Source organism: Chelonoidis abingdonii, chromosome 2, assembly GCF_003597395.2.
Source record: "Chelonoidis abingdonii isolate Lonesome George chromosome 2, CheloAbing_2.0, whole genome shotgun sequence".
NCBI lineage: Eukaryota > Metazoa > Chordata > Testudines > Testudinidae > Chelonoidis > Chelonoidis abingdonii.
Genome location: NC_133770.1, coordinates 301,333,202 through 301,348,252, shown reverse-complemented (window position 1 = coordinate 301,348,252; position 15,051 = coordinate 301,333,202). Strand labels below are relative to the sequence as shown.

The 15,051-nt window shown below is 61.9% G+C and overlaps 2 protein-coding genes across 2 annotated transcripts in view; one reads left to right on the top strand and one right to left on the bottom strand.

The window, feature by feature from the left end:
- The window catches only part of BOP1 (BOP1 ribosomal biogenesis factor), a 91,162-nt gene that overhangs the window by 19,650 nt on the left and 56,461 nt on the right, over positions 1–15,051 (bottom strand). The gene's annotated exons all lie outside the window — the stretch shown is intronic.
- Positions 4,195–14,647, top strand: SCX (scleraxis bHLH transcription factor). Its single transcript, XM_032803535.1, has 2 exons — positions 4,195–4,716; positions 14,311–14,647. Exons 1-2 carry the CDS (start codon positions 4,195–4,197, stop codon positions 14,347–14,349), a joined length of 561 nt encoding a protein of 186 aa, XP_032659426.1. The 3' UTR covers positions 14,350–14,647.

Below are 15,051 nucleotides of genomic sequence, written 5' to 3'. Positions count from 1 at the left end.
GACTCCTCGGGCTGGGCCACCGCATGAGGGCAACTGGAGGCCCTGTGGTTGCACTTCTCAGGCCCGTGTGGCAGGGACCACCCCAACCTTCCTTTGGGCAGTTTCGACCATCTCCGTGTCGGGCTGAGGGGCATGACCTGCCCCAGGCACCACGGCTCACAGGACAGGGTGGGGAGCGGGGTGCCCTGAGCTGGGGGAGCCATGGACAGAGATTCCAACTGTGTGGGTAGTAAAATGGCTGGAGACCCCCCCCAGTCCGTTATCAGGACTGGGGTGGGGGTGCCGTTATCAGTCCTGGTCCGTCAAGGTCCTGGGGCCCCTTTGGCTGACCGAGCACTGGGCCAGAGCCAGAGCCAGACAGGCGGCTCCCTCTGCCTCAGAAATAAGTGGAGCAGTTGGACTCCCATGTGGCAAGTCCTACCAGGCCCCCCAGACCAGTGACGATCCCACAGCACTGGGGGCACCTAGGAGAAGCGCAAAGGGGCTTGTTTGAAAATGGAACCAGTGGGCGCTGGTGGCTGGCAGCCTGGGTTGAACGGCACCGAACGAGTTAACAGGTCAGGCGGGGACCGGCCGTGATGGTGCAGGAACGTCGCTCGTGTCTGACATGTCACAGCAGGGGAGCCGGTGGCGGGATGCGAAGAGAGGGGTGACCCGGTCCACGCGGCAGGCTGGGAGGAGCTGCTGAAGATGTCTGAGCCCTGCTGAGTGGGAGATGATGGCTGGACAGCTTCATGAAGAGAGAGATGGGCTGAGACAGAAGCCGGCAGGTCTAGGGCAGAGGCAGCTCTGTGAGTCCCCGCACAGTGTCTGCCCTGAGAAGATGCGGAGGGAGGAGAGATGGGGACCAAGGATGGAGCCCTGTGGGCTGCAGGGGAGTGAGGAGGAGCCCCAAGGGACATGCTGAAGAGCCTTAGGGAGGATGGAGTCGTGGAAGCCGGTGGGGGACCCGACTTTCAGAAGACGAGCATGACTGAGGCTGGAATGTGGGTTCTGAGCTTTGGCCAGGACGAGGTCATTAGCGAGAAGCCAGCCTGGGGCCAGGCAGGGAGGGAGAGGACAGCCCAGAGAACAACGCCTGCCCATTGCACCAGCCCCTCTCCCAAAGGGGCCGGCCTGGCCAGCAGCAGGGGAGGTCTCTCCTCAGCCATCGGGCACTACACAGCACCCCACCTGGCAGGCTCTGAGCCCTACACAGGAGAGGCCAGAGCACTCCCGGGCTGAGCTGGAGACAGTGACCCCGGAGGGCGCCCATCTCGCACCCCTGCCAGCTTCAGACAAGAGCCCGCGCTGGAGACAGGGAATCCAGGGGACAGAGCTGCTCACTCTCTGCATCGCTATCGTACCCCTTCCTTGCCAGCGTTTACCTCGCTCCCCGCGGATGCCTGGCCTGGGAGCACCCTCTGGGGCAGCTCCTGCGGAGCCCATAAGCGGAGCCAGGAAGCCTGGGCTGGAGCCCAGAGCCCTACACACGGGAGCATGCTGTGGGGATGGGGGCTCTGCCTTTCCTGCAGGGAAGAAGCAGAGTTTGGGGGGGGTGCTCTGTTCTCCCAGCCTGCACTGCTGCTCAGCATCTGCCCCCATTTTGCTGGCAGGCTGAGCCCCAGGTTACCACAATGCCTGTTGCTAGCGCTGCCCCACAGAACAGCCCTTTAGTTCCAAGCACTTCAGCTCGGCCTGGATTTACGCTTTCCCAGCTGTGTGAGTGAAGTGGGGTTCAGACAATAGTTATGTCCTGGCAGCAGACACGGCGATCGTCAGCCTCACATGCAAACCACACACAGCCCCCCGCGAGCTCGCTGGCAGCCCATCTCCTCTACCTCCCTGTGCCTGGTGCTGGTCTGTGAGCGCCCAGTGAAGTCAGGATTTATCGACATTTACCGATAAAAACCTGGTCCTTGCAAGCCAGATCCGGCCCAGGAGTGCAGGGCACTCCCCACCCCTAGCAATATCCCAGCATCCCGTGAGCCCCCGTGGCTACCCCCAGCACTCTGTCTCTCTCTCCGGAGGCCACGCACAGGTTAACCGCAGCCTGGGAAGTGACTAAGCAGCCCTGGCCTTCACGCCAAAGACGGCTCCGCAGGCAAGCCTCTACTGCCTCAGCCTCCAGCACCTGGCCTGAGCACAAGGGACGGGCTGGCTCCTAGCCACTGCCGAGAGAAAGCCCTGTGCCCAGCAGACGTGATCCCCACCTGGTCCAGCGTCTCCGGTGGGAGCAGGTGGAAGCTGAGCCGTGTGGGGCCCAGCCAGGCATCTGCAGAGAGGGGCTCCAGCGTTTCTCTGGCTTTTCCCAACCTGCCTGTTGTCTGTGGCCTTTTCCTCTGGAGGTGTCGGTCACTGCACAACTCGCACCCCAAGTGCAGCACCCTCCTCCCCGCACAACTCCCACTGCGACCCCCAGCAGTGGGGCAACTCCGTGGGAAGATGCACAATAGGAGCCCACAGGCAGCCGGGCCCGTTGCTCCAGCTGCTCCTCCTTCCTGGGGTCAGCACTGGACACCCCTGCACCCCGACTGTCCAGTACCCCTGCCAGGGAGCAGGGGAAACCCTTGCGTTGTGACCTCATTTCCCTGGCAGGAACGAGGGGGGGGGGGACACTGAAGGCCAAAGGGGTGGGGAGGGGCCCCTACTTGCTCTGGCCCAGGACCCCACAAACCACTAATCCACCTCTGCCTGGGGTCAGTCCTGCCTCTCCTTCCCCTCCAGCTGAGGAGCCTTCGCTGTGGTCCCAGCACACCCCAAGGCAGGCTAGGAAGGCCCCTCTGCTGCTCCAGGGTGGTGGGCGTGCGCGAGGGGGGTTATACTGCCACCACCACCATGTTTTAATTGCTCTGTGGCTGCTCAGGACCCTGCAAGCAGGACACAGGCCCCCCAGGACCTCCCCAAGCCGCCTGGTGGCAGCAGCGAGGCAGGGAGCACCCACTCTCCTGGAGCGAGGCTGGGCCTGGGGCTCATGGTTGAGCCCTGGATCCCTGCCGCAGCGACCCCGGTGTCCCTGGCACATGCTGGCTTGCACGTCGGCCTGGCGTGTGCTGCACAGAGGGTCTGTTCCCTTAACAGGTGTTCCTGGCCCACGTCCCCAGGACAGGAGGGGGCTCCAGGCCGCCAGGCAGGCAGGCGTCTAGCCAGCTGATGGAGACATAACAGCCAAGCTCTGCACCGAGGGAGGAACTTAAAGGAGCTGGTGTGTGGAGCCGTGGCCTCTGCACAGCGCTTGCTAGTGGCTGGCTCCTCGAGGGTTAACGCTCCCTCTCTGCCCCATTAGCAGCAGCAGGGCCAATCTGGTCACGCTGCAGGGAGCGGCTCTGTGGGGCTCAGTTCCCCAAGAGCTCCCAGCCCATCCCTCCGCCCACACACGAGGGGAACCCCCTTCCTCACAAGCCCCACAGCCTGCTGCATGGCACCACCGCCATCTCCGGCGGGGAGGCTGCGTTTGGACACCCTTGAGGGCTCCCCAAGGACGCACGGGGCCTCACATCAGACACAGGGGTATTGGGATGTGCCAGAGTCCCCAGGGAGAGAGGCGGAGGGAGAGACTGTGCGTGTGCATGCACACACACACACACACGTGTGGTTCTACGGGCACATGTGTCCATCTCTACACGTGTGCACACACTCCAAGCAGAGTCGAAGCCGGGAGTCAATAGGCGAAATCCACAGACCTGCTGGGCCAAGCGCTCAGCATCGCATCGCCCCAGGGCCGCTCCCCACCCAGCCCGTGCTCTCAGGGTTAACACTCCCCAGCCCCAGATGGAGGCAGCTCAGGTAGGCGTGAATCTGCGGGGATCCAGTTCTGGCTGCGCGGAGCAGGGGGAGGGGCCTGGCTGACCACTGGCTGGTGCTATAAAACTCCCAGCTCCTGCCACACTCTGCGCCTTCAGCTGCACATGTGTGCAGAAAGGAAACGCCAGCTGTTACTGTGAGGGGACTTAACCCCTTCTGGGTCGCCGAGGCTGGAGGAGCGGAGAGAGAGGAATCCCAGCGCTGCAAAGCAGGATCTCGCGCTGAAAGCCAGCAGAGGAGCCCCAGCCTTCAGGGGCAGGCGGCGGCTCACTGGCTTCGGGGCTCCAGGGCTTTCAGGGAAGGAGGCAGCATGAGCGAGTGGAGCTGAGTCGTTCGGGTGCTGGAGGAACTTTGGGAAGCCCGTTCCTGGCGGTGCTGCCTCGCCGTCGCCCGTGCCAGGTGCGCCCCGAGATGTCCTTCGCCATGCTGCGCTCAGCCCCCAGCCGGTACCTCTACCCCGAGATCAGCATGCTGTCCGAGGACGAGGAGAACGGGAGTGAGAGCTCCAGCTCCGAGGAGAAGCCCTACCACCTGGACACCGGGCCCTACGGCCTGAAGGGCGGAAAGCGCCGGAGCAGCAAGAAATCCAATCGACTCAACCGGGAGCCCAGGCAGCGCCACACGGCCAACGCACGGGAGCGCGACCGCACCAACAGCGTCAACACCGCCTTCACCGCCCTACGGACGCTCATCCCCACCGAGCCGGCCGACAGGAAGCTCTCCAAGATCGAGACGCTGCGGCTGGCCTCCAGCTACATCTCCCACCTGGGCAACGTGCTGCTGGTCGGGGAGGCCTGCGGGGATGGGCAGCCCTGCCACACCACCCCAGGCTTCTACCACCACAGCAGCAGCAGCAGCCCCCCACTGCGGGAGAGCGAGAACTCTCAGCCCAAACAGATCTGCACTTTCTGCCTCAGCAACCAGAGGAAGCTGGTAAGTGGCTGCTCGGACTTTCTTTCTGCGCCCTCAGGGGTCCTCAGCTAGGCGGGAGGGGCGACGAGGACCCAGCCCAGAGTGGAACCTGCCCCTCCAGCTAGACCATGGGGGAGACGGCAGGGCTGGAGTGGGGACCTAGCCAGCAGGAGGGAATTGCACTGACACTAGCTGGGGAGATCTGATGCGAACCAGACCCCTAGGGCAAGGTAGGAAGAGCCACAGCCAATCCTGCTGCCCCCCTGACATACCTAGCTTCTCTGCCCCAAGCCTCCGCCAGCCGCTGCTAACTCCTGCCCTTACTTGCGGGGGTGAGCTCTGGGGCGGGGGCGGGAGCGAGAGACTAGCTGGGGGCTAGAGATTACTCTTAGGAGCTCACAGACTCAGGGGACGGCCGAGAGCATCTGCAGAGCGCGGTCTCCTCATTAGCGCTGCACAGGCAGACGCCAGGAGGCGAACTGGCCCAGTCTCCGGCACTGACCATCTCTAGGGCTTTAAGCATTTCGGGCACAGGCTCCCTTCTGCCCCACCTGCTCTAGGGAGCCCACAGCTCCTGCTAGCCAGCTCCAGCGCATGCCTGCAGAGCGTGGCATTTAGGGGAGCTGGACACACACCTGATGGGGTGTGGGAGAGAGAGGCACTCGAAAGAGCTGGTACCAGGCTGATGACCCCCTGAATGTGCCTGCCAAGCCCCACTCTGGTGCGCCCCTCTTGGCTACTCAGGGACCCACGTCCCTGCAGGAAGGGCAGCCATGCCAATGGGCCTGTGCCACGCTGCAGAGCCAGGACCCGGATAAGCCAGTCTACGCGCCGGTGTCTGGGCGTGGTTCTCCTCTGGTCTCCCAGGGCGGGTCTCAGCTGCGACGGGCACGCAGCTCCCCAGGCAGGGCAGAACACTCAGTGGTTTGAGCATTGGCCTGCCAAATCCAGGGTTGGGAGTTCAATCCTTGAGGGGGCCATTTAGGGATCTGGGACCTGGTCCTGCTTTGAGCAGGGGGTTGGACTAGAGACCTCCTGAGATCCCATCCAGCCCTGCTATTCTATGATAACTCTATGATAACGCTTGGGGGAACGGGGCCTCTGCCTGGCACCTGCCCTCTGGCAGTGATTTCACATGTCTGGCGCTGACCTGCTGCCCCGGAGTCAGGCACAGCATGGATCTGCAGGGACCCCCACAGCCCACTTCAAGGGGTCCCAGCAAAGGGGGAGGCGAGAAGGTCCTGGTCTCACTGGACTAGGCACATGCACCCACACCAGCTGCTCGGCCGGGACTCCCTGAGGAGCCAGAGCGGCCCTGCACCCGAGTCCACCAGCTTGCAGAGAGACATGGTGTGGGCAGCTGCCCACGCCCCCCCTGCCCCCGGAATAGCAGAGAGGGGGCAGGAGCAGCAGCACACCCGGAAGGAGAGCTCTGAGCCCTGGGCAGGGCTGTCCCACACACAATGGGAGTGTGGAGGTGAGACCCCTGGGGCTGGGGCACACCCATCAGAGGGGCAGGGAGGGGAGCGGATCTGCAGAGGAAAGCCCCAAAGGAGAGGGTTTTTTTTTTATAAGCATCCTGCCCAGGCTGCCCCAAGGTGCTTGCACCCTGAAAGGGGGCAGGTGGAAAGTTCTTGCTCCTCGTCTTTAACATTGGAAGTTCAGGACTTGCCTGCCAGAGTGGCCTGGGGCCCCGCGGGAGCGAGTGATGGGCTGAGGAAGTCAGCCCGGAGTTGGGCAGGGGAAGGGGCAGTCCCAGCACCCGGGTCACCCCAGGGAGCCTGCTGCAGGGAGTTACAGAGCAGCCTAGTTCAGGTGCCAGAGGCTGCAGCACCGCTGATCAAGAGTGAAACCCGAGTGACAAACAGGCAGGAAACCCCAGGCAGATCTGTCCCGCTTCCCAGCAAGTGGGTTTTGAAACCCCTTTGCGGGTCCCCTCCCCAAGCAGACACACTCCAGAGGGGCTTCGGGAGCGGCTCCCTGCCCAATCTGACCAGGGCAGAGAGCCCATATGGAAGCCTTGGCTACACTGGTGCTTTACAGCGCTGCAACTTTCTCGCTCAGGGGTGTGAAAAAAAAACTCCCCTGAGCGCTGCAAGATACAGCGCTGTAAAGCCCCAGCGTAAACGGTGCCGCAGCGCGCTGCAAGCTAAACGCCATCAGGATGTGCAGTACGTGCAGCACTGGCGCTGCGACCACACTCGCACTTCAAAGCGCTGCCATGGCAGCGTTTTGAAGTTTCAAGTGTAGCCATACCCGTAGCCTCAGGGGGCCCGGAAAGCGGTGGCAACAGGGAAGGGAGATTCATGAGCAACTAGGGGGCCTTGGAGAGAGCCCACAAACATCCCTCCTCTCCCCTCCGGTTACAATAACCAATGGCGGGGGCTGGGGGGAACGACAACAGCAAGAGTCCACCTCCATTCAGTGCTCAGAGACAGGCCCCCACCCCCTGAGAAGTGACCCAGGTCACGGTGCTGGACTCAGCACCCTGTGTTGAGTGTAATCAGTCCATCCCCCCACGGCCAGGGATCTCAAAGCACTTCCACGCACGCAGGAATTCAGCCTCCCAGGCCAGCCCCTGAGGCAGGTCGGCAAGATCCCATTTTACAGTGGGAAGCCTCTGTACCCAGCAAGCTGCAACGGCCCCACCTTCTGATTGCTAGCCCTGGGCTGTCTCCCACCATCCATCCGCCTTCATGCAGCACCATCTTCTCCCTCTTCACCCTGATTCCTATAAACCATATCTCGTTAGAGCCGCCTGCGCTGGGCACCACCCCATGCCAAGGGGCACGGAAAGGTTCTGCTCTGCCCAAGCCCTCGTCTGAGAGCGGTAGCTTTGTTTTACCTTTAGCTTTTCTAGACCTTCCGCTAAGATTTGGCCATTGGCTGGATTCTCACTTAGGCCGGAGAAAAAAGGTGTGTTTGCCAAGGGGTAAATTAGCACGTTCGCTATCTTGCTCCTGGGCAGCGGTGCCGCGAGGGAAGCCCCGAGTGAGGGCAGTGCTGATCATGCCTGGTCTCCATGGCAAATTCTCCCGTGGGAGAACTCCCTGGGCTTGTTATCTTGCTCTAAACCCCCACCCGTGCTTTCAGCAGCAAAGACCAAGTCTTCAGTCGCAGGGTTTTCAGCACATGGCAGGTAGTGAAATGAATCTTCGCGGCAGTTGTAAATACAGCATCACGGAGACCTGCCGCTTGCTTGACACTAAGCGGAAGGGACTCTCTTGGCTGCTGAGTGCTTGAACGATGACGCTATCCACAGTCTGGAGAAATCAGCTCCCTGTAAACCCACTTTCCATGCGCTCTGAAAACCGGAGCTGCTGCCCAGGCACATGCCAGGGGATCAGACACAGGCAGGAAGAGCTCAGAGATTCGGACGTAGAAAACGTGTGTCTCACACACACGAGATCCCCTCACTGCAGAGCCCACGGAGAGGGCAATTTGCCCATGTACAGACATTTACATTAGTTTATTGGTACGTGCCAAGTACGAAATCCCCCCTGTAAACAGCTACACTGGTGGTTTCTGTGAGTCAGGCGGGGAGGAGGTGAGCCCACCAGGAAAGGAGCCACGGGAGCTGGATGCAAGGCGCAGGGAGAGCCCAGGCCCTGGCTAGCTTTGCCCTCACTCCTCCCCACACCCTCACCCCAAACGAAAAGGGTGCAGCTCGGCACGTAGGGCAGGGGCTGCAGGAAACCAGCAGGCTTGGCTCCAGGCTGGGGCGGGGGAGGAGAGCGTGGCACACAGAGCAGAGACCCTCGCTAGCTGGCAGAAGCCACGCAGTGAAGCCTGAGAGGAGCTCAGGCAGGGTAACCCACCCCGGTCTAGGGTCCCGCACAGCTGCCAATACCCCCTGGGGGGTGGGACCTGGCACGAACCAGCTGACACTCCCGCCGCGTCTCCACCACAGGCGCTATGAACACTTCTCCAAGTGGATCGGCGCGGCTCCCAGCCTACCGACAAAGGGGTGACGCGGCTTCTCACGGTGGTGCTGTGACTCTCACCTCAGCACCCAGGGCAGGAGACGTTCCCGTAGTGCGAAGAGCCTCTGATAAAGTGATTCAGGTTAACCCCCGCTCCCACCAGCCCATGCCACGCTCAGCTACAGGCCTCACGCAGGGCTGGCCGACCCTAGCTGCAGGGATAGGACGGGGCCTTCCACTGCACCAGGACTGAGCCTCCAACGTGCGGCAGACGTGCTGGTTCTTTCCCTGCCTGCCCCAAAACATGGCCGCAGCTCCCACTTCTTTAATGGGGCAGGGGCCTGTGAGGGAAGGTCTGGCTCCATGACCCACTTGTGGCTTGTGGCAGATTGTCCCCCCACCCTCCGCTGCCTGACGCAGACGCAGCGCTAGGGAAGGCGCAGGCCAGGCGGGAGTGAGGGAGAAACACGAGGTGTGGCATTCCTACTCGCCTGGGTCTTGTGAACACAGCACGGGGAGAGGGGAACCAGGGCTCAGCTCTCGGTAAAGAGCACACCTCCTTCCCGCCTCTATGAACACACTGCACCCGCTCTGCTGCCTGCAGCCCCCATCACACAACAACCAGGAGTCACCCAATGAAATTAACAGATAGCAGGTTTAACACACAAGGAAGTATTTCCTCACCCAATGCACAGCCAACCTGTGGAACTCCTTGCCAGAGGATGTTGAGAAGGCCAAGACAATAGCAAGGTTCAAAAGAGACCTAGATAAGTTCATGGAGGACAGGTCCATCAATGGCTATTAGCCAGGGTGGATAGGGATGGTGTCCCTAAACCTCTGTCTGCCAGGAGCTGGGAATGGGCAACAGGGGATGGATCACTTCATGATTCCCTGTTGTGTTCATTCCCTCTGGGGGGCCTGGCACTGGCCACTTTTGGCAGACAGGATCCCGGGCTGGATGGACCTTTGTGCTGACCCAGTGTGGCCGTTCTTTTGTGCTTACAGCCCGTTCTCCCAGGGAGCCACGCTGCCTTGGCACCGGGGACATGGGAATCCCCAGGGCCCCAGGTCACCGCACTGTGGTAAAGAGCCGAAGGGAAATGGCTCTGACCAAGCCCCCGGCTCCATGTGCTCCGACCACCAGGGACTAGCAGGGGAAGCAGTGTTACAGATTCCTCAGCTGGAGCATTAGTGATTTAGAAAGGGACATTGTCAACGCTCTGTCCCCAGGCCCCGGGAGTGAGATGGGAAGGGTGGCAGCAGAGCTGGTTGGTGTGTCCCCACCGAACCTCGGGAGCTTCTCTGCTGCTCTGAGCTGAGCCAGGACAGCCCATTTCCCTTCTCTTCTGGCCAGCGCCGCACCATAGGGCTGCAGACAGCCACAGCGGGGCAGGACAATCCCCATGGGAATAGCAGTGCTGGGCACAGCCGTCTGCGCTGGGCCATGGGACAGCATAGGGGTGTCCTCCTCCCCCCGCATCTGATTTTGGTGCAGATTTGAGTGTACAGAACCGCAGCTCCCTGCCAGGCCCCTGACTGAAGGCACCTGCCTGGCTCTGCCATCAGCTCAGGAGAGAAGCTGCTCGTGGACAGCCCTGTGGATAGGCCCTGGGGCAGGCAGGCAGGCCCCAGGGCTGCAGGCTCTTCTTGGAGCCAGTCAATGCCCGACTGCCCAGGGGGACAGGGGAGAGTCACCATCTGCTCTGGAATGATGGAGCAGGGGGCGCGCGCAGAGTTCACAGCCAAGAAAGCGGGGTCTCGGGGCACCACTGTTGGGAGCTGAGCAGCCTCTACAGGCGCCTGGGGAGCAGGAAGCCCAGGAGCAAGAATAAGGCCTGGAAAACCTGCTTCAGGGGGAGACAGAAGAGGCCCTTTGCACCCCTGCCCCCTGGCAGACCCCCCATGACCTTCCCCACCAGCTGGAAAACAACCTGTACCCCAAGAGATGCCCAGCCCCTGGGTAGCACAGCCACGCCAAGCCTCTGGGGCAACCGCTCTGCTATCTGCTTCCACAGCTCCTAGCACATCCGAGCCAGGCCAGGCGCCTCGCTCTGCCAGGCCCTCCCGAGGTCGGAGAGCACGGCTCACTGGGGCCTGCCCTGCAGCAGGGCTCAATGCTAGCAGGCCACGTGACTCAGGAGCAAGGGCCCCTTACTCTGGAACAGTCGTGTCCACGCAGGGAGTTACTCAGGAAAAGCAGTTACTGACTGGCTCTGTGTTTAGCTAGGCCCTTGGGAGGGACATGGGAAAACCTAGGAGATCCCCCTCCCCCCCGCCACCGATGAGCCATGGACCCCCAAGTCTGTCCAAGGCGCGATCGGACAGACGGGGGGGAGGCTCAGCTGATGGCTCTGGAAATTAGGAGTGGCATGCAGGTCAGTGCTCTTCCCACACTGCCCAGGGCTGGCATCATGCCCCCCGTTCACAGCATGGGGGCTCCTAGCCAGACCTCAGGAGCAGCTGGTTCAGGCCGCTACTTGCGGGTACGAGCCATGCAGGGCTCCTTGCTGCCGACTGGCCACTCAGGGCGGGTGGGGCTGGGCGAGCTGTGTGTGGGACGCCAATTCGCTGCCTCTAAGCCCAGGCCTGGCAACGTGACAAAGGTTGCACAGGCACCGGGCGAGCGAAGAAAGGGCCAGAGATGGGGTCACGCCCAAGCCCTGCCACGGCCAGTCCTCACACCACCGCTGGGACAGAATCATAGAATATCAGGGTTGGGAGGGACCTCAGGGGATGTCTAATCCCACCCTCTGCTCAAAGCAGGACCAACCCCAACTAAATCAGGGAACAGGCTATCACTTACCCCCCGCCCGTCAGTCCCCGAGCGTCCTCCCCAACAGGGGGCAGCTTACACTGCAGACAAGCCAGGCCCGTGGGAAGCACTAGCTAAGGGTACGCAGAGCAGCCCCCAGCCCCAGCAAACCCAATATAGCACCGAGGCCATGCGGGGCTGGCGCGTGTCTCTGCTCCGCGGGGCCAGTGGACAGCCCCCACCCCAGGGCTCCTGACCCGTTCCTGGGCCCTGGGGGAGGCACACAAACCTGCCCAGTGGGGCGCCCCGGACAGTTCAGGGCGGGGCAAAGAGCTGGGATGGGGCAGACCAGTGGAGCTGCCAGGGTAACTGGAGGGCGACAGCAGCTATTAGGAACCGATGGGCCAGGGCTGCAGAGAGAGGCCAGCTCTGCCTAGCGCCCATCACAAAGCGCAGCCATCCCCTCGGATGAGGGGGTGCCGGCCTGGCATCGCAGGGGGAACAGGAGGCAGCACAAAGGGGTTCTGTATCTGCAGCTTGGCTTGCCCAGAAAACTCCACCCCAGGGAGCGGCTGCATGGGGGCCACAGCTTGGCAGGAGGCGAAGTGGCACAGAAAGCAGAGGAATCAGCCTCTCCTCGAAGAGCTGGGGGTACAAGCGAGGGGAGTTGCTGAGCAAACCACCCAAGCGAGGTGGGACGCTTTGTTCTGATCCAGCTTCCCGAGGCAGGAGGAGGAAGAGACCAGGAAGGGGACAGCCAGACAGGACTGGCACAGCCGGCACGGACCTTACCCCTTGCCCACTCTGTGCCATCAGCACCCCTCCAGAGAGGGGCAGACAGAAGCTAGAGGAGGGGAAACGATTAACACTGGAAATGCCCCTGCCCCGGTGCCCAGAACAGACCGAATCAGCCTGGCACTGGCCCCCCTGCTGGTAACTGTGGCCTGGAGAGACCTGGAGGAGGGAGGCCAGAGCTGCAGGACAACCAGATGCCCTGGAACCCACAACCTGTGATAGGCCCAGAGAGCTTGGCAGCCCCTCGGAAGGCACTGGGGTGGAGTAGGGAGCGCACCCCCCTGCACAGTACTGGTGACAATGCCCCACACCCCTGCAACGCCAGAGAACCGCTGCCTATCCCATCCGGACTGTGCTGGAGAGACCCTGGCTAGGAACAAACTGGCTCCAACCTGAATGACCCTTCCAGCCGCCAGAGCTGGTTACTGCCCCCCATCTGTGGTGAGGGCACCCCGAGCGCCAGTTCAGCAGCCTGGGGGTGCTTTACCCGCCTCCCCTGACTCCAGAGTCAGAGGCGGGAACGCTGACAGTTCCCCAGGACAGGGCTGGGACTTGTCCACCCAGCACGGCCTGGTGTAGGTGGATTCACAGCCAATGGACCTGAGAGGGACAGGGAAGGGTTTGGGGTTAAGCAGCGTGAAGGGGAACTCTCAGGTGCAGTGCTGAGAAGAGACTTGCATCTATTCTCTAGGTAACACCAATACAAGCCATGGCCCCCGCAGCCCCGTAAGGAAAACCCACACTCTGCTAAGCCTCCCCGAGCAGAGCTGGGAATTGGCAGACACTCCGCCGCAGGCATTAAATAACTTGCTACGCCCCAGCACCAGAGGATGCCCCAGCTGCTGGGCGTGGGGGTGCAATCCTAACAGCTGGCTAGCCCGCAGTGGAGCTGCGGTCTGGGACAGCGCTGGCCTTGTGGCTCTGTGCGGCCAGTGGCCCAGCAGCTGGGCCTCCTGCAGGTGGGACAGGAAGGACACAAGCACCCGGCCCAGACTCTCCAATGCCCAGCGTGGTAGCCGGAGCTCTGAGTCAGCTGGCGTCCCTTCCTGGTGCATGGCGGCTGGATGTCTTTTCCTCCCCCGCCGCCCCCGGATCTGCAAGATGGGACGGTTCCTCAAGCCTGTAATTTACTGTTCCTGCTGCACTTAATGGCAGCGGAAAGGCAAGGTGATAGGGGAAAAAATATGAGGCGGGATTTTCCGAATCCCCATTTCCTCTCCAGACAGCACGAGAACTCCTGGGGCCTGAACATCTGGGAAATTTAATTTGACCATTTTGGAGCTGAACTCCCCTTCCCTCCCCTCCCCTCCCCTCCCTACCCCCCGTCAGACCAGAGACTGCATGTGCAGTAGCCGGGAGCCGTGGCGGTGCAGCAAACCCTGCCGAAAGCTGGGGGCCACAGGAGAATCCCGCAGCAAGCAGCGCAAAGACGCAGAACTGCCACCGAACTCCCCACCCCGGGGGCACGGCCTGTGGCGGGCGAGACCCACCCAAGGTGCACACGTGCCCCGCAGCAAAGCCCAGCGGTAGAGCAAGCCCTCGCTGAGCTGCCTGCCCCGGGCAGCGGTTCTCTCACCCTTGGTTACTTGTTGGCCACTGTCGGGGAAGGGAAGGCGAGGAGGGGTTCTGCCTAGGCCAGTTTTGTGACGGCGCAAGGTGCTTCACGGACAAATGAAGTGCCCGAGCTGTACCCCGAGGAGTACAGCGTCAGGGCCTGACCCTGCTGTCTGACGGGCCCCAGCAGACATCAGTGGCCACCAGAATGCAGGGAAGGATGCCTGGGGGGAGACGGTCTGTGTTAGCCACACAGCTCTCGGACTCGGGGGAGCGCTCCGGAGGGGGGCGGGCAGCAGGACAGCCCAAAGACAGGGACATGATGCAGAGACAGGCTGCGTGACACATGGGGCAGGGAGGTGAGTCCAGGCATCGTGCGCAGAGAGAGACCAGACAGGGGAACAGGGCAAATGGGGCTGTCAGAGCGTAGCCAGGTGATGCCTTTAAATGCCCAGCATGGCAACCAGGGCAAACGCAATGGGAGCCCTAGGGAGAGCCGACCCCCCCCAGAGAGATGCCTGCTGGAGGAGGGGGGCTGGCCGGGCTCCAGCCCAGAGGCGTTTTTCTAACTCAGCCTCTCCCCCTTTGCAGAGTAAAGACCGAGACAGGAAGACGGCGATTCGGAGCTAGGCCGTTTCGGAAAGGAGGAGCGGGAGGAGGAGGGATGGAAAAGCCACACACACTAAACAAAGACACGGATATTCCTGCCTTCCCCCTGCTGCCACCGAGCTGCACCCGGAGGAACGCGCCGGCCCCGGACACACCAAACATCCTCCTGGCCGGGCTGCGGTGGCAGATGGCAGACAGGGACCTGGGAGCTCCAGAAGGCTCCACAGATGGCAGGACTTCGAAGGATCATACCCGCGGCACCAGGACACGGCGTGCGACAGCGAAGGCAACGCCAGCCCCCGCCCAGTGAACCAGAGGGGCGGAAAAGCTGATCTACAGACTCCCTGGATGGAAAGTCCTGCCCTGATGTCAGGGAATGACCCAGGACTGCTCCTGGGGAGGGAGTGAGGCACTGCCCTTCGCCGGGTTTCGTTGAGCAGCGCTAGAAAAAACTATGTACAAAATATCCTGCTCCTCCACCCTGTCCCGTACCGAGTCCCAGGCGCTGTGTTTGATCAATACATGCTGGTGGTTCATGTCATTGATACAATAATATAAAGCCGGACTAATTTGTATAACTAAAATGAATATGGTTGAGAGACGAGGCACAAGCTCCCTTCCTTCCAAGCCCTGCCCTGCGCCACACAATAATCCTCTAGTTTCCCTTCCCCAGTGTCTGCTCACAACCTTCCCCCCCATCACCTGGCTCTCAGAGCTCTGCGG